Here is a 14,198-nt window from a genome sequence, read left to right on the forward strand (position 1 = left end):
GGTCCCAGAGGGGCTGTTCCCCTTTTCTCCAAAGGAAATACCAGATTTGAACCAACCATAACACTGTGGCTGACAAGACTTAACTCAAGTATTTAATAGCTGCACAAAAAATTTCCTAATAAAGAGCTTATTCTGCATAATTAGCAAAGAAAGACACCCAGCCATTTAAACATAATTTATGTACATTTATGGCTTTATACAATTATAGCAAAGATTGTTCTTGTGTCTGTAAGTACATCAACATCATCAGGCACTTCTCAGAGAGTATCGGAGAACAGGAACGTGGAATCTGCACTGTTACTAAACTCGGGTAGCAAAATGCAGGAGGCATGACTACATCCTGATGGGACTTACATGGCCATCCCTGAGGTGCCAGGCTGTGCCCACCTCAAGGAGAGGCCAACTGTAATGCCAGGCTGGTCTGTTCGCATAAACCACAATGCTTTTTTTTTTTAATGAATGATTATTCCCAAACTGAAACCAGAAAAGAAACTTCTCTTTTAAAATTAGTTATAAATTAAGAACTCTTAAGAGCTTGAATGTAAGAATTTTAAGTTGGGGCTGGGGTTAATTGGTAGCATATATCCAGCAGTTGAACAAGTCCAATTTGTATATCGTTGGAGAATGATTTCCATTTTAAGTGTCCTTATCCTCTTCTTGGGATGTTCCATTGATTTACTTCTCACTGGGATACATTTGCTCATTAATTTAGACTTTGTCAGTTTGTCAAAGCAGAACTTTCCAAGTAATACATCTATTACCTAAATATATTCCATACGTCTATATTACGGAAACAATACATCTTTATATTTAAAATATCTGAATAGCTCTATAATACAATATGCTTTTAATAACAGTACAAACCAGAGAAAATAAATCAAACAAGGCTGCATAGGTGATATCATTTGCACATTTCACAAAGCAATCATGTACAATAACTGATATATACTCATTACTCCAGAAAGTCAGTATTCTTACAGGAAAAAAAACTACCAGAGGCCACATAATGTTTGCTTTCCAGACAGACCAGATGCTTTTCCCTGGACCTCACTGTTGTCAGAGAGCTACCCAGGATTCATGTCAGGATTTCAACACACAATGGCGGCTTGGGGGAGGTGTGATTACCCAGACTCAGGAGGAAGAAACATTTTCCTAAGAGCTACTCTATGAAGTAAGATTTTAACAGTGATTTTAAGTGTAGTTGTCTCTTCAATGAACAAATGGGGGCTCTGAGGTTCCTTGTATTATGGTGCAGTAATGGCATGGGAGGAAAGTGACAGTACGTAGTAATAGAAATGAGTACACAAGTACTTTGGCACCAAGTTCAATTACACACCCAGGAGGCCGTGCTTAGAGGAACTCGGGTTTCTAAACCCAGCTATGTCTTGGAGTGCCCAAAAATGAGGATGGTTAGAGCGGTGGTTGTTCAATGAATCTTCAAAAAAAAAGATCACAGTGGGAAGCTTACAATCGAGCTGGCTTACTGTAGGTAATCTGATCAGGAACACTTGTGTTCTTGTTAAACATTTAGGAACTACTAAGCCAAAGAAGATGCAATTAACATACAAGACAAAGCAAGTGTGATGTGGACTATATACAGAAAAATTAGATCCTTCTCAAGAACGCAAGAGGAACAGTGCTCTGCACCTGTTCTCTTCATTGTGATGACTTTGGGCTTTCCACATGACTTGAAAATACTGATGGACTGAATAGGACACAAAGCCAATTAATTTGGTCTGTCAGTTACAGGTAATTGGGAAGTAATAAAACCATAATGATAGAAATTACAGTTTAGGTTGCTACAGGCTAAAGACATTTTTGAGTTCTTAAGCCAAGGCTTTTAACATAATCTCAATGCACAACTTACAGCTGGAAGTTTTCAAATAAATCTCCCCAATTTTTAAGTAAGTTCTATTCCATTTGCTACCCATCTGAACTTATGAACACAAACTCTACAAACCACACAAGTCCCATTTTTAAATTCCCTCATTCCACTTGAACTTCCACAGTGTGCTAAGTAACCTAATCTGCAGCAGAAGGGAGAATGGGAAGAAGTGTGAGGGTTGACATAATTCCTCAAGGCAGAACTACAAAACCAACCTCCACCTGGACTGAAATAAGAGCAAAGAATTACGAGGGGAAACTTTTGCTAAAGCTCAACTCAAAATGGTAAAGTGGATCAAAATCCCTTGTTTGACAAAGGACCATTGCTTTAGATGCAGATCTCCCTTTTCTGATCTGCAAACATTATGAGGCCTCCCAGGACTACAGAGGTCTCTAGAGAACACTTGTTGCTATGCAGTGCGCATAGTTCAGTAGAAGCAGATGAAATTTCTTTAAAATACATACATAAAAACATATTAAGTTATCCTAAATATGAAACGCAAAGTGTCCATAACTATACATCACTTTCCTGCCCAAATAGGGCCTGAAACGTTGAGTATGCAAGTACTAATTACAATGATTTAAGATTAGTCAGAAACATCACTAAGTAGCATCCCAAAGTGTACAAACCAGTTAAGCACGTATAAAATTAGTACTAATCCAGTTAGAATACAAAATGAAAATTATGAATGCTGCCCCAAATACCTGTCGTTCCACAAAATTTACAAGCCGACTATGTAACAAAGTAGACTCTAGTTTTAAGAAAACATTATTACAGTTCAATATCTATTCCAAAAATGTTCTTAAGTCCCACCAATAACGTCAAAAATCATTTATCTGGAAATTAGAACCATTTGAATGTTTGTACAAATTTGCAAATAACAAAATAAACAAAAAAAAAAAATAGAAAAGACCTGTACAAAGCTGGCATTTAACCTTTTTTTCCAAAAGTTTAACAAGTCCATTAATTTAGCAGATTGATAACAGGCTACTTGGTTCTCATGTGAATTCTGTGGCAACATGAACAGGTCCAAAGCTGTTCAATGGAGGTGCAGAATGGAGATTCAGTTCTTTGTGATCCGTCAGTTCCGCAGAAAACAGGTAGTACAAACCAAAGTTTAACTTATCAAGACATGAGACCCATCACAGTATTACAAAAAGAGTATAAACTTTCCTTGGACCAAATGGATATTTAAAAAAAACAAAAACAAAAACACACACAAATACAATCTGTATCTACTGCTTATATACAAAACGTGAAAGCACACCAGGATCTGAAAATCTTTTCTGCAATTATATGGTGTAGTGAGTTTGGCACTTCATTGTAATGAAATTTCCAATGGCACGGTCCTTATCTACAGCAGCACATAACCTGCACACATTGGGCAAACATCCTGTACAGGAAAAATGTCTTTGCTGCCAAGTCTGACGAAAGGAAAAAAGGAAGGTTTTTTTCGTTTTTTTTTTTTTTTTTTTCCGTTTTTTTTGTTTTGTTTTGTTTTGTTTTTTAAACCAAGAAAACTAAAAGGGAGTTGGTGAAGGACATCTTTGGACTGCTTCTCTCAGTTCCTGCTGTCAGACAATCTGAAGTACTTTTAAGTGTAACCTAGGAAAAAACACATACACACACACACACATACACACAAAATGAAAATATAGCCAAATTAAAATCAATTCAACTTAACATGTTCAGAGTGGCAGACATACTTAGGGGCAAAAAGCTAGAGCTTTCTCAAACAGCTCTAAAATCATTCAATGGGGAAAATTCTACTTTACAAAAAACCCTTCAGCATTTGATTTATATCAAATGTATTCATTCATTGAAGAGCTACTAAAAAGATGCAGCCATCAAACTGTCAAAAAGAAATCTTTAAAGCAGTTAAAGGAAGCTTCCTTCTGTTGAAGCTAGGAAGGAAAATTGATAAGCGGCAAAAAGGACAGAGAATGAATGATAAAAGATCCCTCTCTGCAAGGGGCAGTCAGTTGACATCAAAGATGTGCTAACCATGGCAAGTTACTGTGTTCCTCCCTTTTAAGTTCTATTTTTCAAAAGGTCTTTTGATATTGGGGTGAACTTACCTGCTCACTAATCCTCAGCCTGACACCCAGCTATGTGTCGTCGTCTTGACACTGTGCGGGAAGCTTTGGTTGGGCAACACATTGTCAAAGTTAAAATCCAATGTATCTCCATCCATGAGGTCATTCCGAATGATGGATTCCATGTCACAGTCTAAGCGCTCAATGAACATGCCATCCAAGTCACTTGGGAGCTTCTCCTGGTGGAGAAGGCCCATTCTGCCATAGCCATTGCAGCTGCTCACGGAGGAGTAGCCCGCCAGGGCACTCATCTGCATGGGGTGGGGCAGAGGCACTTGCACAGGTGTCTTCACTTGGGTCAGGCGGTTCATTCCCGAGGTGTGGGGCATGGTGCTTACCGTGTGGGACAGGGCACGCCCGTTAACTGCAGATGTCTGCTGAGCGTGTCCAGGGTGGGTATGGGAGCTGGGATTCATCATTTTGTTATGAGATGCCTGGCTGCCATAGGTTGACATGACCGAATTAGGGCCCATCATGACGTTCTGGCCCAGAACCCGGCTGTTGGGTTGAGCTACCCCAGGATCAACTGGTGTCATAATGTCATTGTGGGGAGGAGAGTCAGAAGTCAGCAACTCCTTCAAGAGTCCAGGTGCACAGTTATACTGACTCATCCCTCCGTAACTTGACTTATTGTCCTGAAGTGTTTGCATAGGCATCTGGGGTAAAGGGTTCATGCTGGATTGGCCATATGTATATTTTTGGTAGTTTGGGCTGGGTGAATTCAAACTGGTGTTTGGTGGCGCAAACGAGTAGCATGGTGTCTGCTGCATCATGGTGCCAGGTGAGGACTGGGTCGAAACAGTTAATGATGTTGGTGATGAGAGAAGGTTGAGATTATCCAAAAGATTTTCCATGTTTTCGGGATTGCTTATCTCAGACAGACTGGGTAAAGTAGAGGCCATCTTTGCGGCAGATGGCGGGTACACCATAGAATGCACATCCCCTTCTCCAAGATCATCCTGTTCGGTCATAATGGGTGAGAGTCTCCCACTAATAGTACTAGCATTTGAGCTAGTTCGAGGGCGAAATGTACTCCAGTTATCAAAGTCGTCGTTGCTATGAGAGCCAGGGCTTGCAGGCCATTTGGAAAACTGTGATCCAGGGCTGTCCCCAGCACCCTCCTGGCCAGACTGGAGGGATGCTTTCTTCTTGGCAGCTCGGCTTCGGCTCTTAGCAAATTTACTATTGTTGTCCATGGATGCGGCTCTTCTCCTGGGAGATTTCCCGCTCTTGCCGCCCTCTGGATTGAGCATCCACCAAGAACTTTTTCCAGTTCCTTCATTCTGCACACGAATGAACTTGCTGTGTAGGGACAGATTATGACGAATTGAATTCTGTAAGGCAAAACATCTTATTAGAAGTACAATACTTCTCTGCTTGCAAAACTTACTATTCTACATGTATTACATGGAAAACAAGTAAAAAAATCTTAAGAGTGTGTGGTACAGATTTTCATCTGAACAGTCCTAATGGCTCTGAAGTCACTACAAAAGATCTCAAATAGCATAGGAATAAATAGTATCTTATCTTAAAAACAGTATCTGTGGCTGGGCACGGTGGCTTACGCCTGTAATCCTAGCACTTTGGGAGGCCCAGGCGGGCGGATCACGAGGTCAGGAGATCAAGAACATCCTGGCTAAAACAGTGAAACCCCGTCTCCACTAAAAATACAAAAAATTAGCCGGGCGTGGTGGCACACGCCTGCAGTCCCAGCTACTCGGGAGGCTGAGGCAGGGGAATGACGTGAACCTGGGAGGTGGAGCTTGCAGTGAGCCGAGATCATGCCACTGCACTCCAGCCTGGGCGCCAGAGTGAGACTGGGTCTCAAAAAAAAAAAAAAAAATCTGTATTTTAATTTAATGAAGGGATAAAATTTAATAAAGAGTATTTAAATACCTTCTTTTATACAGCTATATTTTATGGAAAAATCACAGGAACTGGTTTTAATAACCGCTTAAATTTTGCTTAGCTACAATAGTACTCTGTATCAAAGTACTATCAAAAACCCCTTCCATTCTACTATCCTTAAAACTACTGCCAATTCTCTTCAGTTTGAACATGTGCCCTTTACATAAAGAAATTTTATATTACTGGGCCCACATGCTCATAGAAACAAAAAAGAAAGAATATAGAGAATATAGGCCAGGCATGGTGGTTCACACCTGTAATCCCAGCACTGTGGGAGGCCAAGGCAGGCGTACCACCTGAGGTCAGGAGTTCGAACCAGCCTAGCCAACATGGTGAAACTCCATCTCTACTAAAAATACAAAAATTAGTAGGGTGTAGTGGCAGTCACCAGTAATCCCGGCTACTTGGGAGGCTGAGGCAGGAGAAGGAGACTGCAGTGAGCTGAGATCACTTCAGCCCGGGTGACAAGAGTTAAACACTCTGTCGCAAAAAAAAAAAAAAAAAAAAAAAAGAATATAGAGCTGATCAGGAATTAAAGGCCCCCAAATTAGTAAGACTTGGATTCATTCATACTTTTAAAGCCCATTAAGCAAATACAAGTGAATATAAGGAAAACAGTCATTGCTTTTGTATTTGAGAAAGCTGATCTGCCAGAAGAAATTTTTGTTTTGTTTCAAGTAGTGCCCCTACCCTCCAGTTCTACCAACAACCAGTAGTATGAGTAGGATGCACCAACTAGCTCCATGACACACCTCCACGTAGCCAGAGGCTACACTGTCCAAACAGACAACCTGGGATGGGAAGAAATGACAAAGAATGCAAAGAGCTCTAACACTCAAGCTAGCGCAGCTTCATGACTAATCATGCCACGTTTATCATCTGTAGGTCAACTAGGGAAGAAAAACCAACCATTTTTCTTTTGAGTATTTGGGTGGCTCTGCTACTTACTTACCTAGGTGACCTTGGGAAGCTGCCTAGCCCCTATGTGTCTTAAGTTTCCTCACCTGTAATGCAGGGATAAATTATAGACCCTTATCAGGGTTGTTACATGTATTAAATGAGATACATAAAAATGCTCAGTGGTGCCTGGCATGTAAGCAGTCACCATGAAGGGAATATTAGACCCCAACTTAGAATAGTGGTATCCTGCGCCCCCAAAGTCCTGCTTCCCTATTCCTATTCAGTGTGGCATGTATAGGAGCTTAGAAGTAGTACAGATACAAACCCACAACTGCAAATATATGGTGAAAGAGGCCAGAGGTGGTCTCTCCAAGTTTCAGCAGAAACACCAGAGCCAGGCTGCAGATGAGAAAGTCACGGTTTGACTTACCTCCTCTACAACACACGGTAAGACGGTGTTCAGCAGAGTCCATGGGACACGTGGAAAAGGAGACGAGGGAAACGCTGTGAGAGCTCCCCAGGGGGAGGGCCTTGTCTTACAGCTTCTGGCTCCCAGCACAGTACAGGGCACACAGCCACTGCAACTTGTTCATTCAGCAGCCTGTTTCCTCAGAGGTCTGCTCCCAAGGCCAGGAGTGGGATTCTGGGTGTCCTAAGACCCTGGAATGTGCACAGTCCCCCAGCTTTCTTGGCCTCATCTGCCAAATGGATGCAAGACTCAGCTGACCATGCCCCCTGCATCTCTGCAGGCCCTCTCCTCAACCACAAAAAGGCTCTGGCTGGATTTGTGGTCACCCAGGGGTGCAGCCACAGCGCCCACATCCTCATGCCATTGATATGGGCCGCCCAGGCCCGAGTGCCAACCACTGCGCCTGAGCAGAGCCTCTGCACAGCAGGATGAGGCCTGGCTCCAACACGAACTGAGAGAGAAGTCTTCTCTCATTAAAAGGTGGTAGAAGAGAGAAAATGGAGGGGCCTCACTTTCTAAAGGGAGATGCAAAAGTCAGGGCAAGGCCCGGCAGTCACGGCTGAGAAATCCACATTTCAAAACGCCCTCTGACCTCTGTACTGCATTCCGCCTAAAGATTTCAACACAGCAGCTACACGACAAGCCCTCCTGCCAGAGCATACAGTGAGTGTGAGGTGGGGAAGACACCACCAGAGCCCCAGATTCCCAGCTGGAGCGGAGCAGGTGTGTGACTGCATGGCAGTGACTGTCTCCTGTTCCCAAGACTCCCCGCCTTCCTCCGCACCCAAGGTCTACCCTCACCTTGAGACATGCTGTGAGGAGGGCCAGGGGCTTAAAGTCGGTACAAGAATCCCTAAAAGAGGCCAGGGAGTACATTTCCCTCCCATCCTATTTCATTCCCCTAAGATTCCCAAATTCCTATGGGAAGGCGCTACACACACACATGCATGCTCTCACAGAGCCATAGCCTTGTCTGCTATACTCACCAATCCCAGCAGAACCGAGTTCTTAATTCCTCCTTAATATCAGCAGGCCTGCCCCTGGGGTAGTGCTGGAATGCAGCCCTGCACTCTGACCCTGACGTTTTCTATACGCTGGGTCCAGGCATTTGCACAATATTCCATCATGACAGTTTTGTTCTTTGAACACAATAGACACACAGATAAGCTCCGATGAAATCTCCGGAGGAGAGGAAGCTTGACTCCTGTCCCTGTCACATTTAGTTAATGATAAAGGGGGAAGAAAGATCTTCCCAGATAGAAGCTTCCTGGTTGTTGCACTGACTTGGGGAGAGTAGGTGAAGTTCTCTAACATTCATGATAAGCCTGTCAGATCACTGGCAAGCGCAGCTGGGGGTCATATTTAAAAAGACTACAGGAGACATAATAAGGAAATCTTTACAATAGTCAAGAAGCGTTCACTAACTCAGGTGGGACATATACTAATTTAGACTTTAAAAAAAAAAGCCACAGCGGTCTCTTACTTATCAAAACATCGTATTACATATTTTTCTAAGAGGACATTTCAGGTCGCTCTTTGAGTAACAGAGCTGTCTCCTAACTTTGCCAACAATTAAAATTTTTTCCGAACAGGAAAAGGTTTGCTGTGCAGGGCTTGTTACATAAATTCCTGTTTTTCACACAGCCAGCAGGACATTAAAGAAGCTACGGTTTCTAGGGGGTGGGGTTTGAAAAGGTAAATCTTGTAAAAATGTGTTGCTATTAACGACGTTGTGTCTGCACTCCTCTACAAGAGAGGCTAGATGAAAGAGCAGTTCACCAGAGGGACTCCGCAGCAGAGCCACGTGGCACTGCTGGGCTCTGAGATATTATGCCCTTGAACTCTCAACAAATATTACCTGAGGACAGAGGCAGGGTGTCAGGACAGAGGCTCGTGCCCTGTCAATCACTTGCCCAAATCCAGCGTTTCTACATGACAACAGTAGAGAAACACAAGCCAGCCAATCTCCTCTCCACTAGCTTGTTTCTCTGCAGCCCCACTCACAAGCCTCTGCACACACCCCGTCTGCCATCCGCATGCCTGGCCACCCCAAGCCATGCAGCATGTGCTTCCTGGGAAGCCTGACCCAATGAGCTCCACAAATGGGGGAGTTGGGGAACCCCGACATGGTGTACTTGCTTGTTCAACCTGCTCTGCTAGCTGTTCTATGTTCAGATTCTGAGCTCCTTAAAGAGCAAAGGGGCTAAAGTTTGTCTTAACTTTCTAATATCATAGCGTCAATAAATGTTTGTTGCTTGAACCTAAAAAAAACATTACAAGGAAGATATGGTATCTTAAACACTACACATCTTTTAACCATCCATTTGAGTGCCAATTCATGTCAACTAACATTTACTGGAAACTATTTTGTGCTAGGAGTAGTGAAAGACATGAAGGAAAGAGACACAGAACATGCCCTCCAGAAGCTTTTGATCTACCTGGGGAGAAAATGAGTCCACGTAAAGAGCCACTTAATAGGACAGAAAACAACACAACCCACAGACTGCCCAGAAGCACGGACCTTTTCTTTCCAAAGGCTGCCACCCTGCCCTCCATGCCCCAGTTTCTGTCTCAGCCCATCTGTCCCCTCCAGAAGCATTTCTTGATGACCTCATCCCATCCTACAGCTCTAACATGGGACCTTGCTTACCCCTCTTTATGATTCCACTAAGTCGGGTCCCTGGTGGGGGGCATGCCTGGCTCCCCACTACACTGTGAGCTGCTCAAGTGAGCACAGGACCTTTGTCTGTCTTCTTGTACACTGTATCCTCACAGCACCAACATATGGGCACTCAAGTAACAGTTGAATAGATTAGTATTTCCCACATTCACAGGGTTGTTGCGAAGATTAAATGAGATAGTATGCGTGGAACGGCTTACCTTAATCTCTACTAGCTAATGTTACTGTTATCACTACTGGCATAATAGCAGCCATAAAATAACATATGTCTGTGTTTTACAGACCTATATATGTCATAAACATTAGTCTTATTTCTTTATAACCACACGTTGCAGCTCTCACTTAACATGAGGCTTTTTGGTATGTTAATTACTGGAAAGATTGACTGGTTTGGGAAAAACAGTTGATTTTTCTCTTCACACTAGATATTGCCTCAGAACTGATTCAAATACTAAGGTAAGTCTGTCAATGCCCTGGTCAGCCAGTGTCACTAGAATACTTAAGTCTTCTCAAGGTGCTGCAGCCAAGCCACATGTGCAGGCATTACATATTGTTGGGGCCAGGGCCTCCAAGCTCTGGACACAGTCAGCATGTGCAGCGCAGCAGCAGGGGCTGGCAGAGCAGGGACCTCAACAGGCCAGTTGGGAGGCTCCACGAGGGATAGTTCCAACTGAGCACTGCTATTCTATTCCCTCACTCTTCTGCCTCTGTGGCTGGAAGAAGTGAGGTGCTGAGGCTGGTCCCCAGAGATCCCTGAGGACACAATGCCCTCCACAGGATGCTCCCAGCTGTCTAAGGCAATCATCAGATAGCCATTGAAGTGCAGGATGAAATCTTTACAACTTTCATTTACTTTAATTTTTTTTTTTTTTTTTTAAAGACAGAGTCTTGCTCTGTTGCCCAGGCTGGAGTGCAGTGGCACAGTCTTGGCTCACTGCAACCTCTGCCTCCCAGGTTCAAGCATTTCTCCTGCCTCAGCCTCCCGAGTAGCTGGGATTACAGGCACCTGTCACAATGCCCAGCTAATTATTTGTATTTTTAGCAGAGGCGGGGTTTCACTATGTTGGCCAGGCTGGTCTCAAACTCCTGACCTCGTGATCTGCCTGCCTTGACCTCCGCAAAGTGCTGGGATTACAGGCGTGAGCCACCGCGCCCGGCCTACTTTAAATTTTTTATCTCAGTCTTTTAAAATTCTTATTTGTGAATGTATCATGTAATACCCACAATATATTTGAAGTGTATAAACAAGTATGTTTTATCAAAAAGGGTATGTGATTTTTTTAATAAAAACCATTTACAGAACACTAGTCAGTCTATCACAGTAGCCTTCTAGGAGCCTGAAGGCCCCAATAAAGATGATCAAACCAGCAGAACTAGCTCTAAGTCAAGTCTAGTTGACTTTGCCCCCATCCTTCAAGACTGGGTTGAAAAAAGAGACCTGGTCCCACCCTCTGCTTGCAGCTCTCCACCTCCTCAGAGCTGAGCCTGGCTGCCTTCCCAGCCACTTCTCTTCACCCTGGCCTGGAGACTCACATCCCCAAATCCTGCCTTCCAACCTGAGCTACCAGTTCACATGCATCTAGCTTGTCCCTCAGCCTATATGAAGACCACCACCTGTCAGCCAGTGATCTCCACACCACTGCTACATGCTGCATTTCTTTCTGCTTGGCAGTTCTATGATAACCCTGGTCTTTATATTTAACCAAAAACAATGCAAAACCGCAACTTATGCCTTGCTCATGAAACCCTTAGATGGCCTTCATATCCAGTGTTTTATATTTTTTATTTATTTTACAGTTTATTATATAAACTATGTATTTTACAGTTTACTGCTGTCAATACATCTCATTCCATCCTTGCAACAGCCCTATAAGGCAGGTATTACTGGCCTCACTTTAGAAATGGAAAAGGAAAAATTAAGACTCAGAAAATGATCTGTCCAGTTAGGGCTCAAAGCAAAGTTCTGTGAGTCAACCTGCAACCCCACTGCTGGCTGAAAAAACTATCCCCTTGGCTTCACCACTGTTAAGAGGAATCAAAGGAACATACTTAAGGCTGAGGTTACATGTGTGCACCTTGAGGGAGCAGAAATAATTCTGTTCACTGGTTTACAAAGCTCATTTTCTGCCTTAACACAATGTGGCCAGGTGTGGTGGCTCACACCTGTAATCCCAGCACTTTGGGAGGCTGAAGCGGGCAGATCACAAGATCAGGAGTTCAAGACCAGCCTGGGCAATATGGTGAAACCCCATCTCTACTAAAAATACAAAAATTAGCAGGGCATGGTGGCAGTCGCCTGTAGTCCCAGGTACTCGGGAGGCTGAGGCAGGAGAATCACTTGAACCTGGGAGGCAGAGGTTGCAGTGAGCCAAAATCATGCCACTGCACTCCAGTCTGGGCAACAGAGTGAGACTGTCTTTAAAAAAAAAGGCCGGGCACGGTGGCTCAAGCCTGTAATCCCAGCACTTTGGGAGGCCGAGACGGGCGGATCACAAGGTCAGGAGATCGAGACCATCCTGGCTAACCCGGTGAAACCCCGTCTCTACTAAAAAATACAAAAAACTAGCCGGGCGAGGTGGCGGGCGCCTGTAGTCCCAGCTACTGGGGAGGCTGAGGCAGGAGAATGGCGTAAACCCGGGAGGCGGAGCTTGCAGTGAGCTGAGATCCGGCCACTGCACTCCAGCCTGGGCGACAGAGCGAGACTCCGTCTCAAAAAAAAAAAAAAAAAAAAAATTACACAATGTGATTTGCTTTTATTCTAGTGGGTTCTTCTTTATGGCAGGAATCCACAGCAGCTGAAGTGTGCATTTCAGATGTGAGCATCGTCCTAGGGAAAGACTGTGGGGACTCACAGACAAAGCAGAAAGGTCCCCAGAGACCCCCAGCTACCTAGAACTGCCTACCACCCTGCATGAAGGTGTGAGCAACAGCCACCAAATCCAACAAAAAGAACTTCACACTCAGAAACTGGAACATATGATTAAATGAACTCATTGTCCCAGAAATTCTAGAAATTCTTTCAAAATGCTAGACGAACTAGATTTTTCCAAAGCATTTTATCTAATTTATGTGAACTTTCTCAATGTGTGCAATTGTTAACGCAGGCTCCCGGCATGGTCTTTATTCCCTCCTCCTCCTTCCTCTCTTTTACACCATCTCTTCCTGCACTTCCACAAGTGAAAACAAACTAAAGTAGGAAAATCTATTCAACAGGGTTCCCATTAAGAGTTACTAATAAAACAACAACTTTTTCAAATAATCCATTTTGTTTGCAAACAGAAGGAAAACATGACCTTTTGCCAACCCTTCTTTTTACAAGAGATGTCAGTAGACACACGTTAGCAACAGACAGTATGTAAATCAATTTTACAAAGTGTTTTACACAAGATCTGCTGAGAATAGCTAATCTACACGCTTACACCCTAGATCCTTCCATAAGGCTGGTTCATTTCCCAGAATCGTTTCCTTCTTGCCTGAATATCCTCAAAGACCACTATAGCCCCCACTACTACCCGCAGTGTGCAGAGGTCTTAAAGTGTCTCCACTGATCCCAGGGCTGTGGACAGAGACTCCGCGGCCTGATAAAACCGGAAGGTAGCCGGGCGCGGTGGCTCACGCCTGTAATCCCAGCACTTTGGGAGGCCGAGGCGGGCGGATCACAAGGTCAGGAGATCGAGACCACGGTGAAACCCCATCTCTACTAAAAATACAAAAAATTAGCCGGGCGCGGTTGTAGGCGCCTGTAGTCCCAGCTACTCGGGAGGCTGAGGCAGGAGAATGGCGTGAACCTGGGAGGCGGAGCTTGCAGTGAGCCGAGATCGCGCCACTGCACTCCAGCCTGGGCGACAGAGCGAGACTCCGTCTCAAAAAAAAAAAAAAAAAAAAAAAAACCGGAAGGTACTTCCAAGGTCATCTGGTTCAACACTCTTGTTTTATACTAGGGAAACAAAATTCAGAGAGATTGCAATGCAGATGGAAAACTTATGGGTGTTCATTTACAAAAAATAGAACCACATGGAGCTTTCGTACTGAAAGAAATGTAAAGCAAGTACCAAGAACATGCAATATTCCTCCCCTAGCCAAGCCAATCCTTACCTATAGTCTCAAACCATTATAGACACAAATTTAGTTCTACACAGTTTTATCTCTGACTCTAGTCATTCCAAAGGAAGGAAAAATATGACTATCCACTGTAAAAGGAATGTAGGAGATTATGCTTGCATGTCAAACAGTACTAAAAAGACAAATGGAAGAACTCAC

At 43.8% G+C, this 14,198-nt stretch overlaps 1 protein-coding gene across 4 annotated transcripts in view; it reads right to left on the reverse strand.

Moving 5' to 3' along the window:
* Nucleotides 1-14,198, reverse strand: part of FOXO1 (forkhead box O1) — a 339,803-nt gene that overhangs the window by 226,726 nt on the left and 98,879 nt on the right. For 2 of the 4 annotated variants that reach the window (XM_045376895.3, XM_074021887.1), the window contains exons 2-3: nt 3,964-5,315; nt 165-3,490 (exon numbers count right to left, since the gene is read on the reverse strand). The exons of 1 other annotated variant lie outside the window; for it this stretch is intronic. In XM_045376895.3, the coding sequence (XP_045232830.2) occupies nt 3,978-5,315 (1,338 nt within the window). In that variant the 3' untranslated portion in view covers nt 165-3,490; nt 3,964-3,977. Of the gene's footprint in view, nt 1-164; nt 3,491-3,963; nt 5,316-7,219; nt 8,490-14,198 lie in introns of those variants that run through there. One more of the 4 variants, XM_074021888.1, reaches the window with a different exon arrangement.

This window comes from Macaca fascicularis, chromosome 17, assembly GCF_037993035.2.
Source record: "Macaca fascicularis isolate 582-1 chromosome 17, T2T-MFA8v1.1".
Classification (NCBI taxonomy): Eukaryota; Metazoa; Chordata; class Mammalia; order Primates; family Cercopithecidae; genus Macaca; species Macaca fascicularis.